Here is a 23716-nt window from a genome sequence, read left to right on the forward strand (position 1 = left end):
TCATTTCAGTTTGCCCCTTGCTGTTAAGCCTCTCCAGGCATTCTTGTTACCAGGCAAACCTTGCATAAGGAGAGGTAATTTATGGAGTCAGAGGCCTCCTGCTGCTTTAGGGCTCCTGCAGCAGTCCTGGTTTGTGTGTTGTAATCCAAACCACGAACTGCTACTTCCTCACCAATTCCAAAAGGATGCACAAGCAAGGCTGCTATTCCAGACCTCGGTGATTCAGCACTGCTCAAGACACAAAGGTGTCTATGCTCAGGCAGCAACCTCCTGTTTCAGGTGAATACATAGAATTTATTTTTTCAATTAGAAATAGTGAAGAACTAGACTGAGGGTTCAACTTCACGTTCAGTCAAAATAGGCATTAGGTGAAATGCTAGGGATTTTATTTTGTTGGTGTGTGGGACTGACACACATGTCCTGAGGGCCCAGGTAGAATAGCATCCTGCCTCTGTCCTCCTGCTGCTCTCTCCTGTAGAGGGAGGGCACAAGAGCACGCGCAGGAAGTGTAGGAAAGGGAATGCCTGAGAACAAACACACACAGGAGAGACATTTCTGAAGTGGCCTGTGTCTCCTTCAGAGACATTTGCCAACACATCTCAGCATGTTTCCTTGGTTTGGTTTATTACTGGGACAAACAAATAAACTTCCTATCATACCATGACTTTAACAGGCTGAGAGTCAGGAATTTCCATGGGTGTAAGGACTAGTGGCCAGTTTTGTCCAGTGCAGGAGGCACTGAATGAAAACTAATAGTTACATGGGTTTTAAGAGAATCAGGTTGTAAAATGGGTCCAGTAATCTTGAAGCTTATAGGTATGTAATTTAAAGACTGTCGTGTATCTTTACTTTGCTATAATTTTACAACTAGAAATGTGGAAAGCTTTTACTGAGAAATTCAAAAGCCAGACTTTTAAAAGAAGACAGGACACAGGGTCAATAACAGGTTTGGCAGAGGGATACTAAAAGTAAGTAAAGTTGAAATTACTTATTTATGTTTAAGCAACTGTATTAGACACCATTATAGTGACACCAAAGGCAATGGACTGTATCTTTACTAAGCGATGCACTGCATGCAAAGTTCTCTGAAAGTGCTGTCCCTATAGCAGAGCTGTATCACACTCCCTATATGGAGTGTGATCTCTTTGGTTTTAACAATATGTTGTTTTCCCCAAGAAAGTATCATAATAAAATTAAAGTGGCAACTTTCCAAGTTGCCATTGACAGTACCTTGACAGAATGGTTATGAAAATCTGTAATGATAATTTCATTGTTGCTGTTTACAGCTGCAAAATGAGGACCTGCAATGCAGAAAAAGAAGAAGAAGAAAAAAATAGTAATACCATTAAAATAAAAAGTATGGTTAAATTTAAAAAAAATCAGCCTGCCACTATATTATGTTTGGCTTCTGAGAATAGTAGTTCAAGTGGGAATACCAATTTCAAATTAAGAGTAATTTTGCTTCATGGTTTCTTTAAAAGCTCAGCATGCTTTTTGTAAACACAAATAATTTCTTTTTCAACCAGTTGTCAGCTATTGTTACCAATAAGCATTGTTGATTTCTCCCTGTCTTGCATACATATGACTATGCAGAGATTTATGGGCTTATTAACAAGACAAAACATGAAGTGCTTAAGCATAAAGTTGTGTATACACTGGAAATTGTTATCAAAAATGTTCCTCTAAATTCTTAATTGAAGTATTTTATGCTCTATGTGCTCACATCTTACAAGCATTTGAGCTAACAAGTTTTAAGATAAATAAAAAAGTTACTTAGAAGACCCTGTCAGGAAAAAAAGGACATTTTTTCCTTTACATTGTGTATTGAAATATGTGTACAAATTTGAGTAAAAAACAAATGGTAGCTGGAAAACAGGCAAGTACCCAAATTAAAACACTTGGCGCTATTTTGAGTTATTAAACAGAACAAAACTCAGTTTCAGTTTTCACAGTATATCAGGGTAAACTATAACAAAAGTTTAGAGTTTTGAAAGAAAGAAAAATTTTGCAATGAAAACATTCAAGTATTGACAATTTACCTGTTTTCTGTAGCCTATCAGCAAGAAGAGGTGATATATTTCTCAAATGCACTGTTAGGAAGTATTTGCCTACTTATTTTCAGGACATATTTTTGCAAATTTTTGAATGAAAAGAAATTCAGATACCCAGAAAATTTAGCTGTCTTAGAGCCCAAGCTCTCATAAATTATATATATTATGCCATAACACATTGCAAGAGATCTTAGGATAAAAACACATTGATGCTATTCCTCTCTTTCACTGTGAACCAGTCAAAACATCAGACCAATGAAACTACATACTAAAGATGACCCAACACCTGTAAAATGACCTGCATACCTAATTTGGCATCTTCATTGCAAATTTTGAAAGAATGTCTACTTACTTAAAATATATCAGCAGGGTTGTTCTGTTTTTTAAACTTAAATGCATCTTCTACTTGAAAGACAGCATGTGCAAGAAGTCAGTTGAGTATAAATGGCTATTTCCCCAAACTTACATTGGCTGTTCCATAACTCTGCCTTCCTGATCTCAATGTTAACACTACCCCATTACACTAATTTTCTAAGGGATACCACTTAGGGCATTGGGGTTTGTGTGTCTGATGATTGGAAACACAAAGCACAGCATCTGAGTTGATTGTGCTGAACAGCTTAGTGTGGCAATTACAAAGCTCTTATAAAGTGCTAGTTAAGACCAGGCTTTCTTGGGTCACTGATCTGAAATGTTTCCAGGCATTGGGAGGTAGATGAAACAATCTGGTTACAGTTACATTTGCAGAACAGATGTTGCAGTCTGCCTGACCAATCAAGCAAATAGGAGCTGTATGTCTAGCAGAACCTCTCCCCTGGGGGATAAAGGGGTAGGATACAGCATCTTCAACATGCTCAAACATCATGCAAATGTGAGCAGAAGAGGCAAGAAAAGGGGATTTACATATTACCATCAAGTGTACCTGCAAACTGCTTGTCACCATTTCCTCGACTTCCAAACCTGGTGACTATTTTCCCGTTTGGCTGGAAGATGAAGACACAGCATGCTTTATTGTCCACTACAATGATGTGTCCATTACGATCCACCGAAACACCTTTAGGGCCCATGAGCTTTCCAGACCCAATTTTGGCCTAAACAGGAAAACACAAAACAGGAAAATATGTTGGCATGACAGAAATTAATTAGTAGAGTTTAAAGATTGTATTACAGGCACAGAGCAGAATGGAGAGGCTTTTTTCATCAAAAGTTGGAAGCAATAGTTTTTATCAGCTCTTACCATGTACTTCATAGTTTTTTCTTCAGCTGAAAATAAAGTCTGCTTTCTGTATGTCTTTTCTGAACTGAAAAATCTGCCACCTCAGCAACTGAGTCCAAATAGATAACTCATAAGAAATACAGTCATTTTGTGTGACTTGATAAACCTGTCAGAAATGTCTGTATATCCAGCATTGGGGTAGCAGCAGGGTAGGCAGACAAGCAGAAAGGACTCTTGTCTCCTATTGTGTGCTGTTCCTGAGTCCAACAACCACCTTGATGGACAAGAGACATCTTTATCACTGCCTGAATCAAAGAAGTCAGAGTTCTTGGAGCATCAGGGCTGGGTGGGATGTATGCTATGATGTTCTCTGTTGCCTTCCTTGGGTTAGTAAGACACCAGAACCTTCTGAGTGCTCTCAGAATTTGAGCAGAGCTAAAGCTCAGGTTAACCTCTATCTCCCACCAGATTCCACATGAGATTGCTCCACTTGCCGCTTACACACACAAAGTGTCAGCTGAAAACTGCAAAGGGGAGAGGATCATGTTGCCAAACAGCAAATGAAGTAATCTTTGAAACACTAAACAAATCAAAGCTTGTTCCTGTCTTAGGTAAATAAAACTATTTCCATCATTTTAAATAGGCCTTGTGACTACCAAAACCATCTGTCGGCACAATCCATAATCAGCAACAGGAGGGGAATTGTATACAATATTTCACTGGAAAAATGTTCAGTGGAGATGAGATGGATCTCATAAAAGTAAATTATTTGGAAAGGCTAGAGAGCTGTCAAATCCAAAAATGCCAGAAGCATGCTTTAGTAGGTTTAAAAATAAGGGATTCTTAAAAGAGGATCTAAGCAACAGAGCAAGCAGAAATTGAGACCAAGACTTCAAAGAATCCATGAGCTACCTGGGCATGTACCAGAAGACTTAGGATCACCTCACAATCCATTCCGCATTTTTCACCATTCAGCCTTTTTTTAGGCCGGGATTCTGGAAACTGTTTTAATCTACATGAAATCAGTTGGGTTTTGACCTTTCAGCTCAAAAAGGTTGTAAATACCCAACTGTTTGTGTTGGAATGGAGCAACTTGCATCCTGCTTATAGACCTTTTTTTAAATTGATGGACAAATTTCAAAGCACATATTCAGGCTGGTTTCAAAATTCTGTACTGGACAGACAATCCACCAGAGAGGCTTTGTTGAAATTATGAGTTCCAGAACTTTCAGATTCTGTAGCAATTTGTGACAGACACATCCTACAAGCTGAGATTCATATCTTGGTGAAGAACATACTTTTCTGTTTGCATTGCAATTTAAATAAAATATATACTAAGATATTAATCTTATTTATGAAACAAGGCCATCTTTCACCTCACTGCCTTTGCAGAGTGAGACAGATCACCCCTAGAACAAGCAATGCTGGGAGTCATAGAATCATTTCGGTTGGAAAAGACCTCTAGGATTGAGTCCAAGCATTAACCTAACATTGTCATATTTACCATTAAACCATGTTCACAACTGCCACATCTACTTCTCACTTCTCTGCCCCTCTCCCCTCCCTCCTGCAATTGGTGAGTAGCAGTGGGACAGATTACAAGGCATTGAGAAAATCCATTGCCTAACTCATTTTTCTCATGTCCCTGATGTTTTCAAAGCAAACAGAAGGAGCTCTCCTATCATTAGTAAGTCCCATGCTCCTATTGCATGGTACATTCTTGTAGGTGGGGTTGCAGGTAAAAAATAGGAATGATCCTAAAATAAAGCCACCTGGGTACCCTGAGGATAGCTGCTACTAAGCCACTACACAACCTTTTTCAGTCCCCAGTAAAGAAAATGCCAGGGAGCAAATCTTGCAGCTTCAAGACTGTGCTTAGCCAACATGCAATGATCTTGTGTCAGTTTTATGTTCATGTACATACACTGTTATAAACTGCAAAACATTTAGGCAAAATCTACCTAATTGAATCATGCTAAAATATCCCAGGAAAAACTATTAAAATTTATTTTGTGTTCATCAGGGGAAAGATATCAGGCCTACAAAATGTATTCAGTTTGCATAACAACAAAGCAGCAAAACCATAAATCAAATGCAAATCTGTAGATGTATTTCCTTTGGGGTGATTAAATCATATTCCCCTCTTTCCTTTGGGATGCCCATGTGGTTGTCTGCTTGAGCATTGCACCACCTCCTTACCATCTTTCCAGGATTCCTATGGAAAATGACTCAGACTCATGAGTACAGTGTCTTAATGCCCATATAAACACATATGGAAAAATAGAACAAATAAATCACATACTACATTAATGGGCACTCAGTGCTGAGAAGGGTAATAAAAATCACTATTCTTGGGCCAGGTTTAAAATATAATTTGCAAGCAGCAATAAAGTATGCCCAGCTAGAGTTTGCAATGCTTTTTACTAAAAATCTGTTCCCAGTTTAGATCAAAATATGCTGATGACATATTACTGGATCTGGCTGAACATATTCTTTGTATATTTTTATTTCAGAAAATTTCTTAGAATTATAGGTTTGATTATTTAGAACAGAACATTATGAAACTCAGTCACTCTCATTAAATGTATGAATGGAAGTATTTTCAGGCTTTTTTTCCATTAGAAATGAATACAGTATAATGAATCACCCTTAATACAAATAATGTGTTTAATTTAATTCAGTCAGGGACATTATGTCCCTTATTTTATAGGCTCTTCGGAATTTAGACTGGTTTTCAAACATGTGTTTATAAAGTCACCCTACCAGGTTGGAAAATATTCTACTGTGGGATATTCCTAGAGGTAAAAAAAAAAAAAAAAAACCAAACCAAACAAACAAACAAACAAAAATTCAGCCTACATAAAAATTTATTAATACTTTTCCAATGTAGAAGTAAGCATGTTAGGGCTAAGTTTAACTTTACCATGCTTGTTGCTGTCTGAAAGGTTCAAGATTGTCAGGGATTAATTAAAAACTTTCAACAAACCATCTTTTCCTGTTTGAGAACTTCTCTATTAAGGAGATACAGCTTTGTCACACTTTGCAATATCACACAATGAGTGGATTTATCATTTATCTGACTGTCAAAATTCAACTGTGACCATTTAACCATACTACCCATCCCCATCAGTACATGCAACCAACTTCAGACAGCTCTTTCCTTAATTCTACTAGTGAGAACAAGGAAGAAGTCTGACATATAAAATATTTCCTTTAATCTTTTCCCACTTATCTAAACTTGATCCTAACTTGATTTGCAGAGCCCTGTTTAGTTGATAACAAGCTTGTCATCTTATATACAGCTCTTCAAAACTAGAAAGAAAACAATCCTCAGAGGAACAGGAATCATTCTCTTCGCTCTGTTGTCCAGTTCCTTCACTAGGTTTGAAGACCACTTGGTGAGGAGCTGGTACAGTTGCTTCACCATGCCCTCTCTCCTTAGCCTAGTGCTGTATTGGCTGCAACAGCTTTCTTAGCAATTTCAGAGTACTTGACAGAGGAAGCCAGCACTGTTATCTGCCTCTTACAGATGAAGAAAATAAAGTACTGGGAAGTGAAATGGAAAATCACTAGTCACCCAGGAGATCTGTGGCGTAGCCAGAAATAGAAGCCCCAAATCCTAAGACCCAATCTGAGTCTTTATCATATCCAGGATAGTACAGCTGTTCATGTGAAGAAGCTCATGTTTTGGTGCAACCTTAGATTAGAGTTTGCCCGCCTCTGCATTTATGTAAGTTTTACAGCCTTGAGAAAACAGAACTCTGTCTTTGTTGCTGCCAGAACTGAGGAAGGTGACAGTTTTCTGCCTGGCACTGGAGGTTGCCAAGGGGAGTCAGTCCAGCGCTGTAATCAGGGACATGCCTGGGCCTGGCTCCAGAGAACTTTGCCTTATGGCTCACATGACTATTAAAATTCCGCAAGGGAGAGTGAATGTAAGTAAATACAGAAGGGAGGGGACAACATCAAAAACAGTTAGATTAAGCTCAAAACAGCCCCCTGATATTGCTGAGTTAACAACTAGCAGGCCACCTGCATCAGAGGTCTTACACAATGACTTGAAGGCACAGTCCTTTGAAGGCAAATGCCATTATCCCATTCTCTCTCTCTGTTATTTTAGCAAGTGCTGCCCAATTTAATCTGACAAGGCCCCCGTAAGAATTACCACTGCCAACACACAAAAAATTACAAGGCTTTGCCCAGATTCCCACAGGCTAGATCTGTTACATCTATGTTCTCTGCTTCCATTACATTTTATTTGTTCTGTGCTTCCATTATATTTTATTTAACCCCATCATAGAATTATATCCTGAGCTGGAAGGGACCCATAAGGATCATCAAGTCCAGCTCCCAGTCCTACACCATCATGTCCAGTACAAGTCCCATCTCTTCATGGCACTGACTGTCCCCATATCACAGCCTCACCCTCAGTGGGCATGACCTCCCAACCCTGTGTGTGTCCCCCCACAGTTCCCCCAGGCCTGTGCTCACCCCATCTGCACCCGTCCCCCTAGCACAGCTCTCCAGCTGCACTGTGCAGTACAGGATCCCCTGAACCAGTGCTGCACCAATACAGGACCCCCTACTCACATTACAGCTCCTCAGTGTGGCCCTGTGCCCAGTGCCCATCCATGCCCCCATCCCAGTGTTCCCACTGCCTCGCTCCTGCTGTCCCCATGCATGTGCTCTGCCACCTGCCCTTCCCCCAGCTCCTGCACTTATGTGCTTATGCCTACCCTCTGTATAAAAAAATACTTCTACAAACATTTATTTTTCCTTTCATAAATATGGCTTATTGCATTCAATCTAAAAATAGTATTTTATACAATTGATGTTTCATCTCTCATTTAATCATTCTAGTCCCAAGAGCTATGAAGTCTGATACATTAATTTGTATTAAGCACACAAACACTGCCAACATCACACAGCTTTTGCATTTTTTTGCAATCCAATGAAAACATTGAAAACAAATCTAGGCTTCACATCAGAGGAACTACATTAATAAGTAATTTTTTCCAATACCTGTCTCCCTGCTGGTAGTATATCACACATAGCATCCTGGCTTCTCCAGAGCTTTTTCCTCCAGAGCTGGCACCATCCAAAATGCTGGATTTACAGCATATCTTAAGAAGGCAGGAAAACAAGCCCTCCATGTTCTGTGTCCAGTTCACATTAAGGATGTTAATAATTATTTAAAACACACCTAGAATAATCAGAATATTTGGATTCTTAACTAAATTACATATTTCTTTGGGTTTGTTTTGGTGTTTTCACTTCATTTAAGAACTTCAGCCAAAACCAAGGTTTTCCTGTGTAGCTGTGTGTTTTCAAAATTACTTGACAACTAAAATCACATCCTCTCTGCAAATGCAAACCATTTTTTTAAACACTTGCATTACATTTTAGTATTGTTTTACTTTAGCTTGAAGTCTATACATGATCTGGATACTTCTAGAAGAGCACACACTGGTTTCTCAGATGGAGGTCACTGAGGACTACACAAGTACAATTGCCTATTTGCATTTGTCACTTTGCAAAGACTACTCAAAGAAAGGCCATTTCTTGCTGCACACATGAGCAGCTCAGAACCTGAGCTTTTTGGCCACTAGGCTGCCAGAAGATTAGCCAAACAGGCCATATCTGCCCAGTGCAGGACTCCAGAACTAGGTAACTGTGGTAGCTATTTCCCTGCAGGTCTATTATCCCTATGACCAGTGAGTACAGCTAACCTCTGCCAGAGGTGACTCTCTCTAATGTGCATCACCATTCTTGGTATCAGGCATTCAGAGAACAGCACCAGTTCTCTGGTGGTACTGGTAGAGGAAGTAGAGGAAACCTTTAATTCTCTCTAGAACTGCACCTGAACCCAAGCAAAATAAATGCTGCAGGTTGGAAATCATCAATGTAGTGTAGTAGCTGCTGTCTTATTTTATTCCCATTAAAGGGATCAGAGTTGCTATGAGAATATGAAGCTGTTTCGTTAGAATTTCTGATTTCTGAAACCTACAACATCATTACTGTCTTTCAGTTTTTTCAGTGCACACCACACCAGGTAGAACACTCCTGTTTATGATGTAGCACTGAAACAACACCATGGGTTACTCTTCCTTGCTTTTATTAACAACAGGATCATACATAAATTATACACTATATTTGCTGAGAAGTATGTCATAAAAGAGGAAGTCATCATCAGTCTGCTACCTTCTTTTTCTCCTTCATGTCACTGAAGAGCTTCGTGTACTCCTTGTAAGATTTTGTGTTTGTCTGTGTGCATACATGTATCTGCACACACCCTTCTGTACAATCAGAGTACTAATGATATGAAGGTTGTTGAGCTAGTCCGACTAGCCTTGCTGGCACTTGCTGTCCTCAACCATAAGTTACAGAAAGGCATCTAAGCAGCCAGTATGGAACATGTTGTCTCTGCTTGGTGTAACATTAGCATTACTGCTGTGATCTCCTCCTATTAATTATACCATGTGGCTGGGTCAGGTCACATCACAACAATGGAATTTAAACTAAGCTACAGCCAAACTATGTCATTCCTTGAAAAATAACGTTACTTTGCATTCCTTTGTAAGACAGAGAAAGCTCAGGAGAGTTCATATAGTAACTTGTACCTTAAATTTTCCATCTGATGAGAATATGCTAACCCATTTGTTATCATAGTCTGCAATAATGATGTCACCACTGGGATGCACAGCCACTCCTGTTGGCCGCTGCAGCTGGCCAGGAGACCTTCCTCGTATGCCAAAACGGCTTTTGAACTGACCATCATTGGAAAATATCTGTAATAGAAAACAGGGATTTTAAAATTATGTCCACATATGACCATCACCTACTTCTTGGAGTTCGATTTTAGCAAGTCACTAATCAACATTATAATCAGGAAGAGAGCTGGGAACGTGAACCACTTTTACACAGTCCATATTTGAAAGTGATATATCTAATTTTAGAAGACCCTAATTTCAAAAATATAGAAAATGTTATTGCACTGATTTTTCAGTGATCTCAAAGTACTTCACAAACATTAATGAATTAGCTTCACAATATCTCTCTTGGAGGGAGGGAATGGTATTATTCCCTTACTAGGAATGAGGAAACTGAGGCACTGAGTGCTACGTCTGTAGAAAACATAGGAATATGTCCACTGGTTGTGTCCCCAAGCCAGGTAATTATACACTGAAGCTCCTCTGAAGAGGCTGCATATTACAAAGCATGCTGATGAATATTTGATTCTGTCTCTTTGAAAAATCCTGGAAATTAGTTCTCATGGCATATGGCTTGCTGGTTCTCCCCTACAAGAGCAAGCAACACACTGCTGCTGCTGCCGTGTTCATTGCTACCACATGGGCACCCTGGAGAGTGATGACAAATTGGTAATGGTAAAAAGGATAGATGGCAAGCAAAATAAAAAATATAGCTTGATTTTCACATTTCTTTACAGAAGCCAAGAAATTATGGGTGTCAGGGTGCTAAGAGAGAAAAGATTTGATTATGATATCAGAAAGAGAAGTCATTTAAATAGACTAAAAGCCACTTAAAAATGATATCTATATGCTTTTTTTTCTATTTGTACTTCCTAAAATATTATATTTGTGGCACCATGCTCTAGATTTAATTTGAAAACATGAGAATGATAAAATTTACAATGTAAATTTATATTTACAGAAGGGCATTTTTCCAGATTATTGCACAACTTTTTTTTTCATTCATTGCCAAACATCATAAGGAAGGGAAATAAACTCTGATGATATACTAGGTATAGTATAGATCCGCAAAAGATAGCTGCAGGTCAAGAAGATGGAAAGTAAATGGATAATAAATTAATAAATTTCCCTTGTATTTTCTACATCAACTGAATTGTACAAAATGTGTCTTTCTGAGACTACAAAAAAGAGAGAGGTGTGGGGGCAAGGAGAAAAACACTGAAATATTCTCATACCTGCACACACTGGTTGTTGCTGTCTGCTATCAATATTTTTCCATTTGTAGATGCAGCTACACCTTGAAGATTTGTAAATTCCCCTTTGTTTCTTCCTTTGGTGCCTAAAATTGAACACAAAGCACGTAAGAAATCAGGTTAGACAGGACTAATCAGTTAGGACCCAAATGCCAACACATGCAATTATGACATTTCTGATCAAAGGATTTCTATTTTGAAGAGTTCTTCTCACTGCTACAACTTCAAAGAACCCTCTCAGTAACAGATACATAATTCTACTGACAAGACAGGATTGTTTAAGGGACTATTCTCACCCTTCATCATGTGTCACCCAAGCCCCCATCAACATTAATTGCCTCTTCAGCCTTCCTAAATCAGTGCTCACAAATTGCCTCTTGCACGAGGAAAGCAGTAAAAGGTTTTTACATAAGCAATGGACTTTTTTAAACTGCAGATTTTTATTCTACTGAAAGGGGAAGTAGAGAACATGAGAACATACAGAGAGGGGCTAAGATAAGAACCTGGACAGATGACACAGTTTTAGTGAATTTGAAATGCATTTTGGATAAAAAAAAAAAAAAAAAAAAAAAAAAAAAAAAAAAAAAAAAAAAAAAAAAAAAAAAAAAAAAAAAAAAAAAAGGAGGCTCAGGGGTCCTTAGAAAATATTCCAGCTACGATCTTGGACTCCAAGGATATTCATAATAAATGAAGGAATCCTGAAACAAAACAAAAAAAGCCCAGCAAACAACCACCAACTCTATAAGCTGTCCTTTCCAAGACATGGATCAGCATGGCAGTGCTGTTTTTCCTGGTGAAATATTTTTACAAGCATTCACTGCCTGTGTATCTGGCAGTAATTTGTTCCAATATATGGTTTTAACTGAAAAACTTGTATTTCATTTTAGTCAGTCCAAAATATTCTGGAGCGCAGTGATTCAAACTGTTCTGACTGTGATGCCTAATTTAAGACCTATATATCAGCTCTAATTTGTATTTAGCTTTCATCAGGGATGTGAATGCTTGTAACAACCTTTCTTTCTTCTGTGGTGATGGCTGTGGGATGCATATTTCCTGTCACTAGCTAACAAGTAACATTTAATTTCTCTGCACTCAGTGCTGCAGGAATGTTCCTTTGTTTCAAGACTTATTTTCTTCAACTCCACCCGCTTCATCCTCTAAACAAGGCAAATGCTTCTCAGTTGTTGTACTGCAAGGGAAAAGTACATATTCAGGGAATAGTGAGTTACATACCAATTACATTACCCATACTTGAGCCATTTCTGTTTACTCTTTTAATAAGCAGTGCCTGAGGGATGCATGCAGCAATTTTTTTCCACCATATGCTAATGATAAATTTCCTTCTTGCTTCTTAGCCAAAGAGAATGGATGAAAAGAGAGAAACATTCCTTTTACTACTGAGAGTAAAGGGAAAACATTTGTTAGAAAAGAGGAGGCATAAGCTAGAGCATCTGGAACTAACTAACACAAACTTTATGGCATGTATGCTCTTTAGCCTTAGAAAAATGTTCTTGAAAGTCAAGGAATTTTGTTTTTAAAGATAAGAAACACCTATATAAAAAGTTACTCAGAGCGTTCTTCAGTGGAACCTTGTAAATATACATCAAAGGAAAAACTGAAGAAATTACCCAGCAATGTCATAGTCACATTTCACAGTAAGTGTAAGAAATAGCAATATATTAGCACAGTGTGTAAATTAAATTCAGCTCCATGCAATGTCCTTGTAACTAGCACTTTGCAGCTATTAAACCTATTGCCTAGCTCCTAATCTGCATACAGGCCCTTAGACAGTCCCCTCTGCAATGGCAGAAATTCCTCTGCAGAAGAAAGCTTACTTCCTTATGTATGTTCAAGAGGAAATCAGATAATTTTGAACTTTCCATTTTGAATAATTCACTATGCCAGCAGAGATCTGAAGCCAAGCACAAGCATTTCAGATGATGAGAGAAAAGCCTGTAGGAAAGCATGTCAGCCTCTGGAAAAGCAGGCTTTTGCTACTGACTCTGCAATACTAAAGGATGATAGTTCCCCTCTGTAAGCAGAAATTCCTTCCTTATGAACATACCTGCCTAAGAGAGAGTCTTCAGCAAATCTTTTACTGCAAGATAGCACCCTTCTGTATCAAGGCATTTCATATTTTGTCTTCTCTCCATCATGGGCAGTCACCCATCTCTCCTTAGCTTAGGGAGGCATCAACATTTCAATTGCACAAGGCTGGAACCAGTAGGAGCCTCATTCCAGAGTTTCCCAAGCAGCCTGGTTAATAGATGAAAGGCTGCATCTTTTGTGCCCATCGTTACCCAGCTTTATCTCCCTGCTGTTCTGAGCTACTGCAGGGCACAAAGGAGGAAAAGACAGAGATTTTACTGCAAGCTCCTGGAGACTGGGAAAAAACAGAAGATATTTCAAAAGGAGAAGACTGAACCCAGTTATTGGGAAGCAGATCTGTGGCCTGTGCAATATCTCCTTTTATACCATTTTTGTATACAGGTAATGATCAGATTTGTTTTAACCCTATCTAATTCCTTCTGGAATTACTGAGCATAGCCTGCACAAACCAATTAATTTAGCTTTCAACAAAGAAAGTGTGCATTTTCTGCTCAAGATGATTCTAGCACACATAAAATGCTTCATAATTCCAATATTTTACTCTTGAGCAATAGATGTTATACTGAGTCTCACCAAAAAGAAGAAAAAAATAATCTAAAAGTCCATTAACACTGACAGGAGATGTTAAAATAACATCATGTAACTGTAATAAGAATCTGCTCTTTAAGTCCTGGGAATCTGAACAAACTTATATAATGTATATTTTTGATGCTCATAGTAAGAGAAGGAGTGTTTTTGCTTTCCAAGTTTTACTAGTATGAATAACAACCCTCCTGCTTGCTAACCTAGATTCTCCAGCTTCCTAAAACACAAAGAAAAACATGTCAGTGCCTCCAGCAGGAAGGGAATAGATTCAGAGAGACAAAATCAAACTGCAGAAATATTACAGATTATTGGGAAGACTTAAGAGGTTGTGAGTGGCCATAACCTGTTGTGTAGATACCATTTACTTCCTGCCTACAGCACTTCAAGTAATTCTTCTTGTACTCCTTCCTATGTGGTACAGAAAAAAAAAAAAGAGCAAAACTAAACAGCATGGAAAGGTCTACATACATACTGCATGGACAGGCACCAAGGAGTTTTCTTTTTTCCCAGCTTCCTTTCTTTTTTTCCTCAGAGTGCCAAAAGATATTTAGTCAAATCTTACACATTATGAGGCTGTGATGTCCCCTCTCTTGTTAGATGCATCTGAAGCACAAAAATCTCTGTAGTAAACTGCACTGAAATGTTAACCCTATGTGTTTGCTGTACAATGAATGTTAGTCTTTTAAATTCAAGTTCCCAAATAACCTTAAGTTTTAAAATCAGTCAGTCTGTTGTTGAAGGCACATTGTTTATAACCTTTAAAGAGGAATGAATAATTCAGTAGGAACTCTGGCAGATATGCCCACACACTGTTGGTAGTGAAGATGGACTGGTTTGTGTTAATTTGCTTTACACAGCATCTGCCCCTAAAAGCTTGGCCAAGACCACCTCCAAGCCCTGCTCATGCAGCAGAGCCTCTGTCACCACAGACAGGTGTGCAAAAACCTAGGAGTAAGCATAAATCAGAAATTCTTTGCTGCCACAGCAGCCAAACCTCAAATAACAAGAGCCAAATCCAGGCCAGGTGTCTGTTGTCAGCACATCAGAACTACACTGGGGGCTTTGCCAGCAATGTGGTATTGAGAGCTCTGCCCTCCCTGTCCAATACAGGCATGACTGCAATGCAATGCAATGGAGGCCTGGCAAAATTCCACACTGACCATCACATCCCCATAGAGCTCACAATGAGCATCAGAAGGATTGGAGCTAATAAATGGGAAAAGCAAAGTCTATTTTCCCATTACTAGGCATTCCTATTTCTACAGCAGAAAGACTGGACCAGATGACCCAGTGTGGGCCCCTCCAACCTTATTTCTTTTATGATTCTGTGAAACACCCGATCAAGAATCCCTTTGCTCCCTCTAAGCCTGCTTTTTAAACTGCACTAAAGCTATGATTACATAGACCTTGTTTGTGATTTTTTTTTAATGTGGAATAAATTCACAGTAAGGCTTCTATTTGCTTTCAGCATTTATAACAGACCAGAAGATGACATTCACACCCAATAAGGAGGCTGACAGAAGTTCTGTTAAAGGCAATTTTTTTTTACACATTAATGTACCAGCTAAACTTAGATGCTCAGTTACATGACTGAACAGACAACTAAACAGTCTGAGGAAAAGGAAAATTGGAAAATTGAACTTTCTAGCAGAGGGCCAACTCTCCATCTGGCTGTATCTGATGCCAATTCTAAATATAAGTAAACGAAGAGGAAAAAGCAGTTAAAGTGGGAAATAGCACCACTACTGCTAAATGGTATCAAAGAACTCAGTCATGAAAAGTGCCAGAAGGGAAAAAATGCTAAGGCACACAGCACAGCATGTCAGAGCTAGAACACAAGATGGGGTCCTGGACAGAGCAGCTGATGACAACCATGCCTCTCAACCCTTCTTTGAAGGACATGGAAGAGATTTACCGGGGAGGTGGAAGTGGCACTGATGGAATGACACTGTAAACATCCCTCACCTCTGCTCAGCATGAGTCAAAGGCACAAAAGCAGGGTAATGAAAGAACGACTTCCCTCTCAATTTAGTGCTTCCTACCAGTTGTAGTTGTAGAGGTAGCAAAACCATTGGACAACAATTATTTTATAGATTATCATAAGAACATTCTTGTTTGCATTTGTATAGACTAAGGACATCCTATGCAGATCTGCATGGACACACTCTTAGAGATTACGCCTGTTTAAAAAGAATAATAAGTTCAGGATATAAATTATTGAGAGAGAAGAAGAGAATGCAGAAAATACCCTGCTCTTGTAAATAAGAAATTACATGAGTGTATGAATGTGTAGTCAGTAATTTGACCTTGGAATATATGAAGAGACCCACATGCCATTTTAAAAGCCACAAATAACACAGCATTGGCAGAAGATACAATGCACACATTCCCATGAACAAAATGCACTAATGTTGCATTAATGCTATCTCTTGTTAATACTAGCAGGAGAACAATCCCCTGCTAGCAGCTGATCAATTTGCTTGTGCATAAAAGCCCATACATCAGCATACAGACAACAGCACACTCCACAGACTTGGATGCCCAGAGGAATATTACAGTGTGATTCTCCAGCACAGCTGTACGAGCTTCTGGCAGGCCAAATAGAAGATTTATCTTAGCCAGCTAGAAATACAGATCCAGATTTGGCAAGAGCCATTGGAGGAATTCAACAATGGGTTCAAAACAGAGATACACAGTAGTGTTGGAGACCAGTGATAAGCTCTTTACATTACCTCATCAACAAATGAACCAAACCTTAACTTTATAAAGTGAGCTGAAACTGGAAGTAAATTAACTCCATGAAAGCAATCCTTGTGAAAACATCAGAAGTTTTACCTGTCTCAATAATTTTGCATATTTTGGAAGAATGTAAAACCCTAGAGCATTACACCTGTGACCTTTCAGACAATGCACACATAAGCCCACAGAAGCCTAGAGGAATATCTCTATGTAGGGTCATTCTGTGAAATGAGTGGCTGAAAACTGAACACAAAATATTACTCTCAGCTCTGTTTCTTCTATAAAATAGCGATCCCAAATGTGGACATCCCAAGAGATTTCATGGAGAAAAAGCTCTGAGCCATGCATAGCTCTTGTTCTAATGAAATACATCTTCCTGTTTTGAGTGGTGAAGAAGGGGAGAAGGTAGAACTCAAAAATAAAGCACATGGTCATGGTTGCATCACAACAGAACTAAAAGGCTCTCCACTTCTGGGAAAACATTTAAGACTTCTAGAGTTTATGGTGTGTTAGAGAGAGTAATTTAAAAAAACCCAAAAAACACCTAACAAACAGCACCACTACCAACAAAACTATACCACTATTTGGTAGTCAAGCCAGAAATGCTCACTAGAAGCAAGGGATACAGAAGCTGAAATTACAAGCTGAAATTACTTTAATCCATACCAAAAGCTTTGCAATATGAATATTAACAATTTTTAAAATATCCCAAATCAAATGTATGCATTTCTCAACTGATATCCCAATTAAATATTTGCTGCAAACTATTTTTGGAAGTGTGTACTTCCAAAATGTACATATAAACAAAAGTCAGGAGGCCTAATGGTATTATCAGGTTGCTCTACTCACAGCTCTAGCTTTACAATAACTAAACTTTTTCAGTTTCCCTGAACTATTTTTAAGTATGTCAACAGGCAGACGAGTCACCTACCTATTCTGAAGATCAAATCATCTTCAATGGGATTCTCTTTTCTTTTGCCAGTGCTGTACATGCTCGCAGGTCTTTTCACAGCTTTCTGCTTGACATGACCACTGCCTGGAGATTTAACACGTCTCTTAACCCCTTCAGTGGTAGGAGACACATCTGCTGACCTGACCACTTTAAGTTTGAACGGGCTGCCCTTGATATGTTGATCATAAAGTCTCAGTGACAAAGTGAAGTCCCCTTCTTTCTGAACAGTATACAAAAATTCGTAAGTGCCGTTTTTGTTGTCAAGTATTTCTCCATCTGCTACGCTCCCATCAGGCGTGCTCAGTTCAGCAGTGAGGTAAGCATTCCCAGATTTACAGAGCTCCCCATCCTTGTCCTTGGTTGTGATGGTAACGGACATGGGCTGTCCGATCACCGTCTGCCTCAGTCCCTCACCGGTGGCAACTGTTTCAGAGGCAACAGCATTGGTGGTTAAAATAGTGCCCAGGTTGTGAATGGACTTCTTCAGGCCTTCTGTTTCCACTATAAAGTCCAACTGATCGTTTTCTCGGGGCTGCAGCGGGAAGTCCCTCTCGGCCAGTTCGTTCAGCTTGTCACTCATCTGCTTCTTCACCAGCAGCACTTCGGTTTCAGTGCCATGGTTGAGGGCTTGGGCTGTAAAGTTGCTGCAGCTTTTAATGCTTTCCTGTCCTTCTAGTAAGGTATCCAGCTGTGTCTGGAGGACCTGTGTGCATTACCAAACACCAGATTAGCATCATGTTACTAGCTATCCCAGGAAGAGCTATCCCAGGAAGATGTAGCATCTAAAGGTCTTTGTAGACACTGAATTTATAATGTCTTATTTTAGAGTTTAATTTAAACATTCATTTTAGAAGAAGTAGCACACTGATCGCCAACCAATATTTGGAATACAATGCTGCAACACAAAAAAATACCCTGGTTTGGGGATTCAAGACTTCACAGACCCACTGTCACACTAGATTGAATTATTGCCCCACTTGTCTTGTTTGGTTTTGGGTTTTTTGGTTTTGTTTTGTTTTTGTTTTTTTCTGTTTTGTGTTGGGTTTTTGTTGTTGTTGTTGTTGTTGTTGTTCAGTTTTGGTATTTTTTGAGCAAAAACCCAGCAACAAATGTAGAAGTTTGAACCCTGCCCCATCTAACTCTCAGCAGTCACAGTTAATGAGATAATTACTGGAACTGAGTTGTGTTCACAGAAGCAGAGATACTTTGGAGTCAAGTCATGAGGTCCATTAATAAGAGAGGCTCCAAGAAACTTCTTGATACTGTTTCTTCAGAGCCAAGGGAATCTGGGGGTTAATCCTCTACGGAGATGGACAAGAAGGCCTCAAGACATGGATGCACATCCATCCTGAGGAAAAGTGGGATTCCTGAACTAAGTAAGTGGAGAAAGGAAAAATCTCCCTAGCAGAAGGTAAATTGATTCCTCACTTTCAGCTGGCAGGAAAGCAAAATATACAGGATGGGCTGCAGACAGTGGAAAGAGTTGGATTGAGTAGTCAGAAATGCTGGTGAGCAGCAAGTGGCCACTCAATATTTAAGACTATGAAAGAGCTTCTATTATAGGGTCAGTTCTGGCCCTCAGCCTTAAAACAGTAAAAAAAAAAAAATCCTTAAAACAGTATTGGCCTCAAAATTGTTAGGTGTGGGCTGGGAACAGGGCTAACAATTAAAAAAAAACCCACAATTTTGCAATGAATTGGAAATGGATCCCTGAATTATGACAACCTAGCAGAGACATTCATGATAGTCAAGAAAACATTGCAGCTGCCCCTCACAATCTCCACTGATAAAATCCCTAAATGAAAGTATCCAGTCACACAGTTGCTATGTTTTTCCTACATAGAAGAACTATGGCACAGACATGACTGTAGATTAGAGAAGTTATTTTGTTGACCATCACTGTAAAGTAAATATTTTTGAAACATTTCAATTGATGTAAAGTAAACTTAAAGACTGGATGTATTTATTGCTACGAAATATTCTTCCCTTGCTGAGACACTCTATGTAATGACACTGAATTCTAAAGATATTTTTTTCTGAATTTTCCAAAGCTTTTAACTTTTCATCCACTGGAGAAAATCCAGGCTCATGTGTTACTGATATAGGAAAGTAATAGCAACACAAAATCTTTTAGAATGAACAAATTTCAAGACTACTCTGAAATTTCAAGTCATCTGCTTTTCTAGGCACATAGAAACTTCTCAGGATGCAATACAAGGCATTTCTAATCTGTTTGGTCTTCATTCAAAGACATAAGAAGTTAAAAGAGAGCATAGCCAACAAGGTCCCAGGATGACAAAACCCCATATGCTTCAGCTAACAGGCCACAAACTAAAAGACAATTTCCAGCTATTTTTTAGAATCAATACTTTCTTAAGACAGTTTTCTTTCATTACAAAAATGAAAAATATTAAATCCTAACATAAATACTATTTTAAATGCATGGAGTATTTTACATTTTACAATCCTTCAGTCCATTGGACAACAAACTGAACTGCCAACTCTTTCTTTGTAAAATGTAGCCATTTCATTTTTTTCATTTTTTAAAAGTATATGATCAGAATGGTTGTATTTTGCAGGACTACTAGTCATTCAAAAATAAAATCCAATTTCAGTTGGGGTTTTTTATACAAACAGGGTAGATGCCTCTTTTACTGCTTATGTACAATTTCATAAAAATTTGATTATCTAACGCTCACAGTTATTAAATTATTTTAAATCTCTTTGAACAATAATAAGATAATGTAACATCATATTCTATTTTGTGTAGACTCTGTACACATACAGAATATATTTGCTAGCTATGGAAGTATATGTGACATCTTGAATACATTTAGATGAACCTGGGATCTAAGTTGACATTATTGATGCTCAAACTTCTGTAAGCTGCTGCTTAGCTCTGGAGATGACTGAAGTCTGTGCTCCAATGGTTTTGGGCTCCCTATGTTCCTAAAAGTATGTTTCTTGTGCATATGTTAGAATTCTTCCATTTCCACAGGCTCAGCAGTTCAGCACCTTTCTAATGATGTTTTCAAGCCTGTTCTACATCCAGAAATGCAGCATTCCTCCACTTCAGACATCTGGAGATGCTCAAGCTGCTCATTAATGGCACTCTTGAAACTCCAGTTGTTGATGATATTTTCTCTAACAGAAATTTTCAGGTAGAAATCCTTCTTTATAAAGCAGAGAACTGATGCACAGGAAAATAAGGACTAAGTTCTTTAATTATCCTGATTCAGACCTAATAATCCTCAACAAAATCTCTACCCACCATGTTACAGGCTTTGCTTTGTAAAAGTACAGTTTTCTGTTTTCTTCCTCTGAGGCTTGGTCTACAATATAGGGGGAAAACCCCCAGAATCAATCATCCATATAGGAAGTAAAAGAATGAATACAGCTCTGCAATCTGTTACTCTCCTCATTCCCGTAAGAAAGTGAGATGTTCCTCTAATCTTTTTGTATTCCAACAGGTGACATCTGACATGAAATAGGTTACTAAGTACTGGAAAGGAAAACAGTGCTTTGAAGCAAAACAGGCAGCCTTACTCAGTTCTTCAGAATAAATTGGTTGGCCTGTATCTTCATGGTCATCTTATAAGGCTGAGCACCCACAAGCAAGGCTCTGCAGCACCTGATTTCAGGAAAACAAAGTTCTCTGGATCTCAGACACGATTTATCAAACTGGCATCCTGCATCATTTGTAAAAACTGGCTGATTAAATTAACAGCTTTTCACTGAAAAAAAAATGCATCTTACTTTGTGTTTAAGGCCATAATTCACTTCCAGCTCCATGAGCAGCACGCTCTTTCGCACATTTAAAGTCTTCTGGAGTTCATCAAAAGTGGAATGAATGTCATCTACGATGCTAGCCTTTTGGTTGGTTAACTGGTGTATGATTTCAGATATAAAATGAAGTGCTGAGTCAATCTCTGGAAGCCTGAGGGAGGAATTAAATTACAAAGACTGCTGTTTCAAAAGTCATTAAACATTGGCCCTTGCCCTGGTATCTTTTGATTAAACCCTCTCATCAGCAGGCTGTCTTTAAATTTGGTCATTTCCCAGAAGTAAGTTCATTCCTTTTATAAGCACACAGTGGGTCTGGTCTGATAAAATAAGGCTAAGCCACAGTCCACCCTGTGCAAATCCATTAGACTTCAAGCATTGCCAACAATGAGGCCTTGGATCCTGTCCATTATGCTGTATATCTAGTTGAGAAGATATAACTAGATTTATCCCACTTATTATTATTTTTTTTTTAAGCCATTTTGCCACCGTAGTGTTTGTACCTGTCTTTTTAACAACCAGCATTATTTAGCTAGCTATCATTAAATTCATGACTGGACAGCAGTTTCCTCCTTAGCATTTTATGCCCCTTCTTTGCATGACACTTGCATTTCTAATGGCCTCTGTTTTGTAAAAGACAGACAGGAATCTTTTGCTCTTTTTGCTAACCCCTCAGTACATCCCACTCAATGGATTTTCTGTCCTTATGCTAGCCTCACATTTCCTAGGAACCATACCCATGGAACCAGCACATTAAGACATCTACCCCAGTCACCACAGGAAACCAGTAATAAAACTGAAAATAGAAAACAGTCAATGGAGTCTCCATACCTTTTGTTGACAGCATCCAATTGGACTTGGAGGGAAGCCTTGTGTTGCTCCACCACATCCTTGAGTGGTACTGTGGGATGCTCTGCATGTTCTCCCTCGGTGCACTCCCGGCACATGGCTGTCTCACAGGACTGGCAGTAAAACTCCATCACCTGGAAAAGTGCACAACTCTGCACTCAAACCTTGCAACAGGAACATAACTCAAAGCACATCTTACTGAGTCTTGAACTCGTTTATTATCCAAGCTCTGAGACAAAGCTTCTGTTTTCTTATGCACCAGTAATTTACTGCCTAAAAGATGGCTGTTATTCTTACATATTTTATATAAAAATGCTCATTTAAAAGCATTTTATTCTATCATAAAGTGTCAGAACAGCAACCTGTGAACAACACTGGACATCATTGCTGGTCCTAACATCATCTTTGTACTGTGTAATAGTAAGTTTTGGGGTGTCTCTTACAGCCTCCATGAAACAACTCAAAAAAAACCAGGCATTCAACTACCCTCACTAACTCAATCCTTAGTCTTCCCATAGGGTCTGCTAAAGAAAGTGCAAACTTAGGCTGTTTTTCATAGCAGGGTCACTCTTGAAACACAAACTCAGTGGAAATCACCAAACAAGAAGTCTATTTGCTGGAGGAAAGCACCCTAAATGAATCTACATGCTGCAAGGAAAAATCTCCATATCCCATTACTAATCCCTTAAAACCATTAAAACCTCATATCTGAGATTGTAATTGTAATGCTGATCTACACTTGAAAGAGGAGGAGATTGTTTCAACCTCTTAAGTACCTAGCAAGATGCTCTTTAGAGATAAAAATATATCTTTACATGTAATAGATAACCCAAATTCTGAATATATTCATGAAGGGAAAGAAACAGAGAAGTCCCGTGCCCAAAATCACATGTTAGTCAAAATAATTCACATATATGCAAATTTGGCATGAGACTTTCTTTCACAGCTAGTAAGTCCTTGGGCACAAAGCATTTTAGGCTTATTAAAAAGGATATGAGGAAGTTTGTAGTATATGCTTCAAAGCAAGACATTGGCAGCTCCTTTGCATTCAGAGCATAGCATCAGAATCTTGAATAATTCAGCTGATGCTTCTGGCACTCAGACATCTTGCACAAAAATGGTTGTGCTGGATTTGTTGGTTGATGAGATGGTTGTGTAGAACCAGCTGTTTTCAGGTGAGCAGAGGGATTTGTAACAGCACCGTGCAAAACAGAAGGCTGCTTCAAGGCATCTTGAGAATTAAGGAGGGGGATGCAATGACCATGTTTTTCACATGGCTGTTAGCATTAACAGGGATTTTCCTCTGATAAGCTCCTTTCTGTCTTATTCCCATTCTTCCCTCTTATCTCAATTCACAAGATATGGGATTCACATGCAGTGAGGTTTTAGTCATTTGTCAGCCACTCATGTAAGCTCAGAAAATTTAAAAGTTGATCCAAATAACCTGTGTAACATCAAATAGATCAGCAACA

The 23716-nt window shown here is 38.7% G+C and overlaps 1 protein-coding gene across 16 annotated transcripts in view; it reads right to left on the reverse strand.

The window, feature by feature from the left end:
* Window positions 1–23716, reverse strand: part of TRIM2 (tripartite motif containing 2) — a 118380-nt gene that overhangs the window by 6699 nt on the left and 87965 nt on the right. For 15 of the 16 annotated variants that reach the window (XM_030948244.1, XM_030948240.1, XM_030948238.1 and 12 more), the window contains 7 exons: window positions 22227–22378; window positions 21369–21549; window positions 17592–18315; window positions 11210–11313; window positions 9885–10052; window positions 2962–3142; window positions 1231–1301 (listed from right to left, as the gene is read on the reverse strand). In XM_030948244.1, coding sequence (XP_030804104.1) covers window positions 1231–1301; window positions 2962–3142; window positions 9885–10052; window positions 11210–11313; window positions 17592–18315; window positions 21369–21549; window positions 22227–22378 — 1581 coding nt within the window. The remainder of the gene's footprint in view (window positions 1–1230; window positions 1302–2961; window positions 3143–9884; window positions 10053–11209; window positions 11314–17591; window positions 18316–21368; window positions 21550–22226; window positions 22379–23716) is intronic. The other variant, XM_030948248.1, reaches the window with a different exon arrangement.

The sequence above is a fragment of the Camarhynchus parvulus genome, chromosome 4, assembly GCF_901933205.1.
Source record: "Camarhynchus parvulus chromosome 4, STF_HiC, whole genome shotgun sequence".
Taxonomy (NCBI): Eukaryota; Metazoa; Chordata; class Aves; order Passeriformes; family Thraupidae; genus Camarhynchus; species Camarhynchus parvulus.